This window comes from Etheostoma spectabile, unplaced genomic scaffold (assembly GCF_008692095.1).
Source record: "Etheostoma spectabile isolate EspeVRDwgs_2016 unplaced genomic scaffold, UIUC_Espe_1.0 scaffold00016143, whole genome shotgun sequence".
NCBI classification, from domain to species: domain Eukaryota; kingdom Metazoa; phylum Chordata; class Actinopteri; order Perciformes; family Percidae; genus Etheostoma; species Etheostoma spectabile.
This window is the reverse complement of record NW_022604080.1, coordinates 109-8,786: the sequence shown is the minus strand read 5'-3', so window position 1 is coordinate 8,786 and position 8,678 is coordinate 109. Positions and strand designations below refer to the sequence as shown.

Genomic DNA, 8,678 nt, shown 5'->3' with positions numbered 1-8,678 from the left:
ACATAGGGGCAACATGAGGACGACATGGGGGAAACATAGGGGAAACGTGGACAACATAGAGGAAACATAGTGGAAACATAGGAAACATGCAAACAACATAGGGGACAACATAGGGGAAACATGTGGACAACATAGGGGAAACAGTGGAAACATAGGGGAAACATGCAGACAACATAGGGGACAACATAGGGGAAACATGTGGACAACATAGGGGACAACATAGGGGAAACATGTGGACAACATAGGGGACAACATAGGGGAAACAGGGGACAACATAGGGGAAACATGCGGACAACATAGGAGACAACATAGGGGAAACAGGGGACAACATAGTGGAAACATGCGGACAACATAGGGGCAACATGTGGACAACATACGGAAACATGTGGACAACATAGGGGAAACATGTGGACAACATACGGGAAACGTGGACAACATAGGGGAAACATAGGGGAAACATGGGACAACATAGGGGAAACAGGGGAGAACATAGGGGAAACATAGGTGAAACATGGGGGACAACATGGGGGACAAGATGAAGGTTAACGCGTGTGTTCTTCTTCTTCTCCTGCAGTAAGAACCCTCCCCAGAACATCTACAGCCTCTACAACCAGGTCGGCATCAACTGCTTCATCGCCGCCGGCGTCTACGTTGCCGTGGGCGCCGTCTCGCTCTGCCAGGTGCGACTCAACAAGCGGCAGGAGTACATGGTCACATAGGGGCCCCCGAGGACCCCCCGAGGACCCCCAGAGACCCCCAAGGACCCCCGAAGACCCCCCAAGGACCCCCAGAGGACCCCTGTCCATAGCGCTCCACGTTACTGGGTCACACGACGGACCAATCAGCAGCTGCATTATTTATTTTGGGTGTTTTTGTTGTCTGCTGTGATGTTGATGTTGTTGTTGTTGTTGACGTATGAAATGTTAAATCATTCCTTTCATGGATTATTGGTGAAAACGTTGTAATTAGTGAGTATTAACGTCCGGTTTGACCCCGTTTTCAACGTCTTACACAAAAAAAAATGGTTTTATTTTTAACTAAATTGCCCCAAAAAAACAACACGGTTCGTTCCATAAAACAGTCTTCGAGATATCAGTGAATTCCAGATGTTTTATTATATTTTACAGTATTTTGGAAAAAGGCTTTTAATGGTTTAAAAACCATTTCCTGACCCAGCTCTGAAAGTCTTCCTCACATTTGAACTTTGAATTGTCAAAATATATTATAACTTAATAATTTTTGCTGTAATACTTTCTGATTCTATCGTTTCTTTGTCATCAGAAATGCTTCCGATGAATGAAAATGAAAATGTTTTTTTCTTTTTAATTGCCCATAAATAAATAAAAAGGCCGATACCAATAAATCTGGAAATGCCCAATATCTGCTGTGATGCTAACAAGCCCAAAATATCTCGGCCGATACACCGGCCGGGCTCTGGTGTTTTGTGTTCATCACTTTGTTTATTCACCATCTCGAGTTTTTGTTCTGTTGAAGCAAACTGACGAGAAACATAAAAGCTGCCGACGTGAAATCTACATGTTAAATTAAAGTGGTTATTAATTATGATGGAAGATCCTCTGCAATAAAGTGTGTTAAAAAAGGAAAAGATTAATGTCTTAATCAAATCTAAGAAATGGTTCTTCATTCGCCTGAAGTTTGATTTACATCTTAAGGGCCCATGGTGTGAAAATGTCCCTTTATGATGTCATAAGAGACTTCAGATACAGTATTAGGGGACCACTAAGGTCTATATAAAGAGACTTCAGATACAGTATTAGGGACCACTAAGGTCTATATAAAGAGACTTCAGATACAGTATTAGGGACCACTAAGGTCTATATAAAGAGACTTCAGATACAGTATTAGGGGACCACTAAGGTCTATATAAAGAGACTTCAGATACAGTATTAGGGACCACTAAGGTCTATATAAAGAGACTTCAGATACAGTATTAGGGACCACTAAGGTCTATATAAAGAGACTTCAGATCCAGTATTAGGGACCACTAAGGTCTATATAAAGAGACTTCAGATCCAGTATTAGGGACCACTAAGGTCTATATAAAGAGACTTCAGATCCCTGACAGCACAGCAAACATTCTTCGCCCACAGAGCATGAAAGTGAAAGTATGGATTTATTATGGGCTAAACCATTCATCACTGGAGGGCGGGGGACACACACACGACTGTGAGTCTGAAACTGGATGCTGTGCCAGGATTGGTTTGTTTGGTTTCTGCCACAAACAGGGTCCGCCTCAGTGTCGTCGCGCCACTGAGAGTTTCACTTCCTGTTATCTACTTTCAACGAAGAAGCAGTCGGTGGAAGAAGAGAAGAAGAAAGTGAGTTCTTCGTATTCATTCATCGACTTTGTTGCAAGTGTCTTTGGAAAAATTAATCTGTTTATATCAATCTAAATCTGTGGTAAGAACAAGGAAAAAGGTGAAGAGTCTGAGAGGAGATTAGCAGCATGTTGTCTGATTTCAAAGCTTTTATTACAACACTGCACTGAAGTCATGTATAACTATCTTAATTGTGGTTATGTTTGATTATATATATATATATATATATATATATATATATATATATATACCTGGTAGGCATGTTGAAGTGAAGATAATGGGTAGAAGCTCAGTCTAGGAGCTAGTTCTGGGTTAGACCAGCTTTGGGTTAGACCAGGTCCACTCAGGTGTGTCGGCGATCCTAAACACACCAGTCCACCACCGAATGGCTGAGGAAAACAAAATGAAGACTTTGGAGTGGCCTAGCCAAAGTCCTGACCTGAATCCTATTGAGATGTTGTGGTATGACCTTAAAAAGGCCGTTCATGCTCGAAAACCCTCTAATGTAACTGAATTAGGACAATTCTGCAAAGATGAGTGGGCACAAATTCCTCCAGGACGCTGTAAAAGCCTCATTGCACGTTATCGCAAACGCTTGGTTGCAGTTGTTGCTGCTGAGGGGGGCCAACCAGTTATTAGGTTTAGGGGGCAATCACTTTTCACACAGGGCCATGATGGTTTGGATTTTTTTTCACCTTTAATAATAAACACCTTCATTTACAAATTGCATTTTGTGTTTACTTGTGTTGTCCTTGACTATTGTTAAATTGGTTTGATGTTCCGAAACACTTAAGTGTGACAAACATGCAAAGGAACAGGAAATGAGGAAGGGGGCAAACACTTTCTCACACCACTGTAGATTATCACTGAAGCATCACAACTATGAATGAACACATGTGGAATTATGGACTCAACAGAAAAGTGTGACATAACCCTTAAACAGGTCTTATATTTTTAGATTCCTCAAAGTACCCCCCCTCTTTGCTTTTTTGATAGTGCTGCAAACGCTCGGTGTTCTTTCAGTGAGCTTCATGAGGTAGTCCCTGAAATGGTTTCCCCCCCCCAGGTGGGCCTTGTCAGGGTTAATTAGTGGTGAGAGGGGCGAGAGAGCACAAGACTCCGTGAAAGGGAAGAAGTTGAGTTAGTAACATGCATTAATGGGATGAGGTTGCTTACAGATGGAGAGAAGGGGGAGAAGAGAGGTGCTCAGTGCATCATGGGAAGTCCCCCAGCAGTCTAGGCCTATGGCAGCTTAACTAAGGGATGGTTCAGGACTCTCCTGATCCATCTGTTACTATAAGCTTTATCAAAGAAGAAAGTCTTAAGCCTACTCTTAAATGTGGAGACGGTGTCTGCCCCCTGAACCCAGACTGGAACCTGGTCCCACAGGAGAGGAGCCTGATAGCTGAACGCTCTGCCTCCTGAACCCAGACTGGAACCTGGTTCCACAGGAGAGGAGCCTGATAGCTGAAGGCTCTGTAGCAACGTTCATAATTCACAGTAAAAGCAGTAAAAGGACAAGCTACAGGAAGCTACCGGTAGCTGTAGGAACGTCTCTGTTCTAGTGATGCTAACATGCTTCCTCCATAAAAGTCTACATGACATCGCCTACATCCTGTCTTCAGTCCCTATGTCCGTCCTCTACGACGAACATTATGTTCCATGGACACTCAGCAGGACATTATCTGCTATATAACCTGTTGCTGTTCACGTGTCTCTGTGTGTTGCAGATGTCGTTGAAGGTTTTAGAGGCAAAGTGGAAACCGGCCCTGAGCTCCATCCTGGAGGAGCTCACAGAGCCAGACTTCAGGAAGCTGCTGTATAGTCTGGTCAAAATCCCTCAGGGACTGAAGACCGGCAGGACCAGAGAAGAGATCCCTGATCTAATCGTCCAGCACTACGGGACAGAAGGGTCCATCTCTGAAATAGATAAAATAATGAAGAAGATACCGAGGAATGACGCTGCGGTCCAGGAGCAGCTGCGCCCCTTTGTGGAGAACCTGAAGATGCACCAAGGAAAGAAAGGTGAGTTGATAAGATTCAGGGTGGACATCCATATACACGACTAATTCTGTGATACTGCCTCGGTCCAGGTTCCCAGCGAGCTGAGCTGAAGAAGGTGAAGCTCTTAGAATCGTCAGGAGCACAACACGAGACATCTTGCAGAAACTTGCAATTTTTTAAAAGTGGACACAATTTTTTCATTTTGACAAGACCTTGATTTTTAAAAATGACAACACAAAAGTACACTGCAGACGTAAAAAGTGCACTTGTTTGGCGATTAAAATCTAGCAAGTGTTGAGCTGAAGAAGATAGAAGTTTATATTTTTAACGGTGATTGGGTCACCTGACGTAGGCGGAGAAAACGAGAGGGATACCACCCGTTACCCTGTGTGGTTGGGGTAATAGAGAGAGCGGCTAATGGGGGAAGTCTTATTTTTGCTAACTGCTGTTTAACGTAGTTCTGGAAAACCTTTGTACGCCATTGAAACAATTATGGAAGGTCTTGGATACACAACCTTGGTAGCTTCTCCTGCAAATAAATATGTATAATACATACACAATACATAACAATACAAATACAGTACATAACAATACAAATACAAACGCAGTCAATAGAGGATAAATTGTAGTTTCAGATAGCCACCAAGGGGGAACTATCCATAGTGGAAAACCAAAAGAGAAAATATAGTAAAGAGTAGCCCCTGTTGCGTAGCTACTACAGAACATGCAGTATATGCATATACTAAATTTTTATACATAAAAAAGACTGAACTATAAAGGCAGAAATTTAAAACACATTCATTCAGCCATGTCCAGTTGGTGTTCGTTTACCTTTCTGAATTTATTTTTCAGGGACGACGAGAAAACTTTCCATCGACTTCGGATCAGTCGGCGAAAAACAGAAACTCACAGCTGGTAGGTCCACTGGAGGACATCAGACATCAGGACTGGGGGACGGACACAGACAGATGGATCTCTGCTAAACCGATGAGCTTCCTAATGAATATTAATCATATTCCACCAAGAAACACATTCTAAAGCTCTGATATTTAAAACATGTTCCTCACCTTAAACCCGTCGACACTGATTCTGTTTCTTCTCTTTAAGATCAACTGAAGAGCTGCCCACCTGTCCAGGTGAGAAAGACAAAGGTTATGTTAATACTACTACTACTAATAACAATACTTCCTGATGCTGTGCACAATGTATTATTATTAATTTTAATTAATTCATTGCCGAGTGGCTGCCATAGTCATCAATCGGCGCATAGACTATTATTGCCCATACATTATTATTCTTCTGCCGCCAGATGTTTGTCCCACTACTAAGTCTGGAGCCGTTGCCAACACGCCACACAAAATACATCGTAAACGTGTGTAATGATCGGGAAAGGTGTGCTATGACTTTTCTAAGAGATGTTCCGCGCGGTTTTACAATCTGTCGCAAAAACGCGAAAAACATTTCTCATAGACTTGAATGGGAAATGTTCGGGAAAATCGCTCCACATCGCTCCAAACCCCCCCTCTTTGGACCCCCGTGCTGCATCGCCATACTTTAACCAGTAAACGTGATTAAAAGTTTAAACCGAAGACAGACTTTGGTGTGTATTGGGCTGAATGGGCGTTCAGATATATCAACCACGGTTTCTCCCAAATCCCAGTTTACGTTTCGTCCCGTTTTCAGACCGGCTCAGATTTTCCAATGTGTGTGTCTTTGGGGAATGTTCAAGCTAGAGTGGAGGACGGGGGGGGGGGGGGGGGGGAGAGATTAAAAAAATCATCTTGGTTCTCTCTCTATAACTCCTCCCACGCCAACAACTCTAACTTGTTTACACATGAAATGTAGGTATTCTTGTCTAGTCTTAGTTTCAGCTAATGTTTTTTTATTCAATATGATTATATGTTTTGCTCAGCGACCTTTCAAATGACAGAGTTCCCGATCTTCCTCCATCCACGTCCATGTTAAACATCGTCCACATTTCTGAGCAGAATGCAGAGCGAAGACCTTTTTACATCGCTGATACGCCCACATTTATAACTTTATCCACATAAATATTATATCAATACGTTCACAAAGGCCTTCTGGTGCCCACGAGCACCTTATTTTATTGATATCTAGTATCCCTTTGATGATATGATCATTTGTTTGAGAGCTTGTTCAGTGTCTGAATAGCAGGTGACAGCAGGTGCCAGGTGCAGTGTTAACTGATTACAGATTAAAGAGATGACATCACAGAGATGAAAGTAGAACAACTTCCTGTTTCCATCGCATCACATGGTCTTAAAGGTATAAACAGATATATAAAAGTATAAACAGATATATAAAAGTTTAAATAGATGTATATGTTGCTGGTCACAGGCCATGCACATTTAAATTATATGAGGAAACTTAAGAACTCTACATGTGTGTAATAACAGTGTGTACATTGACTAATAAAGGATTCATTAAAATAAATAAACATCTCCTACATCCTGTCATCAGTCCCTATGTCCGTCCTCTAGGACAATATGTTCCATGGACACTCAGCAGGACACTATCTGCTGTTGACCCTGTGGAAATGGACCAGAGGACGTCTTAGTAACCGTGTTTTTATCTTGTGATTTGTTCAGGTGGATCCTGTTGGAGACGTGGAGACGGAAAAGAAGACAGAGGACAGAGATTTGTCTCTGAAACCAGCTGAAAGCATGGCGTCTCCTAGCACTTCTACGTGGATGACTCCCAAGAATCTCTGCCCCTCAGAAGAGGTGAGACCAACTCCCTTGTACCTCTACTAAAAGATATTAAAGCCTGGATGGCTTCTAACTTTTTAAACCTAAATGAAAATATTAAATAAATGAAATTAAATGAAATTTTGACCCAGTTGGGCCGATGAGATCCTTCCTGTTGACCTGGGCCACCTGCAACAATATGCAAAACCCATGGTCACAAATCCAGGGCTGTAGTACTCAAGTCCGGTCTTGGACTCAAGACCATTTGGTCTCGGACAGCGTTTTTCTGAGTTGTATCACCACAACATGATGCCAACGGTGTACACGCTCTGCAGACTATTAGTTGTTGATACGTTTTCTATCAGTTTATTTCTGGCCTAATATACAGTACAGGCCAAAGGTTGGACCCACCTTCTCATTCAATGTGGTTTCCTTTATTTTCATGACTATGTACATCTTATCACTGAAGGCATCACAACTATGAATGAACACATATGGAATTGTGTACATAACTGAAAACATGTCTTATATTCTAGTGTATATAAAAACTCACCAGGTATACCAACTGCCTCAATATCTCTCTGCCAAGCTAGCTGTTAGCATCCATGTAGTTCTACAGAAATGTATCATAAAGTACGCTGCAGGGAAATCACGATCTTTAATTGGCACGTAAAGCATGTGTGTATAACTGCTTACACTTTTCTGTTACCTGTATCTGTCTTTTATTGTCTGTAAAGCAACCTTGAGTGTTCAGAAAGGCGCTGTTAAATAAAATGTATTATTATTATTATGCACGGCAGGGTAAATTGGTGGCATGTTCTCGAGTCTGCCCTCTAATTGACTACTGCTCTGCAAAATTTGGCCCTGAAACTAGTCGCTCCTTCCAAAACCTTCAAGGTAGCAACAGGGACATCTCTGAGACACACTGGACTACATAAATACTTTAATCAATTAGATTTTTGTCCTGTACCTTTCAGCTCGTCTCAGTCCTTCTCTATGAATGTCCCTCTGTCTCCGTTCAGGGTCTCAGTCCTGCGGTCCAGACCGGGAGGATCAAGATCTTTGTAATTACAAAGTCTGATAAGACGAACACTCACCTGGTGGTGGAGTTCAACGGGCGCTTGCAGACGGTGTTCGTGAGAACTCGACTTCTGGCGAACGCATTCGGCCTCGAGGTGGACGATGGTTTTGAAAGGAGATACCGTTACCAGATGCCCCTCACAGCAGAAGCAAGCTTCATGGGAATAAAGTTACAGAGATTAAAAAGGTGAAGAAGACGATGTGTTGAAAGTGAACCTGGTTTACGTTGAGTACTGTGGTCGCTAAGTCCACCTAACTGTTTAGTTAGAGTAGCAAGGCAAGGCAGCCTTTTTCTACGGCATGTTTCAGCAAAAAGGCAATTTAAAGTGCTTTACTTAAAACATTAAAGAGCAGATAATAGAATAAGACGAGTATAACGGGTGTTAGGGAAGAAAATTAGACCGATGGCAGCGATGGAGACGCCTGTGGATGAGTGAATGTTAGAGAGTTGGAGACTGAAGATCACATCTATTCACACACATGCAGGGGTGCCTGGGTAGCTGACCTGGTTAGAGCGTGCCCCCCATGTACAGAGGCTCAGTCATCG

At 42.5% G+C, this 8,678-nt stretch overlaps 1 protein-coding gene across 1 annotated transcript; it reads left to right on the top strand.

Moving 5' to 3' along the window:
- Positions 1 to 574: 574 nt before the first annotated feature.
- LOC116679498 (uncharacterized) lies at positions 575 to 8,358 on the top strand (the record flags this gene model as incomplete). Its single annotated transcript, XM_032509156.1, has 7 exons — positions 575 to 710; positions 2,247 to 2,339; positions 4,070 to 4,364; positions 5,196 to 5,258; positions 5,451 to 5,479; positions 6,953 to 7,087; positions 8,074 to 8,358. Coding segments are annotated over 7 exons (1,000 nt in total), but the record flags the coding sequence as incomplete, so codon positions are not given.
- Between the last annotated feature and the right edge of the window lie 320 nt (positions 8,359 to 8,678).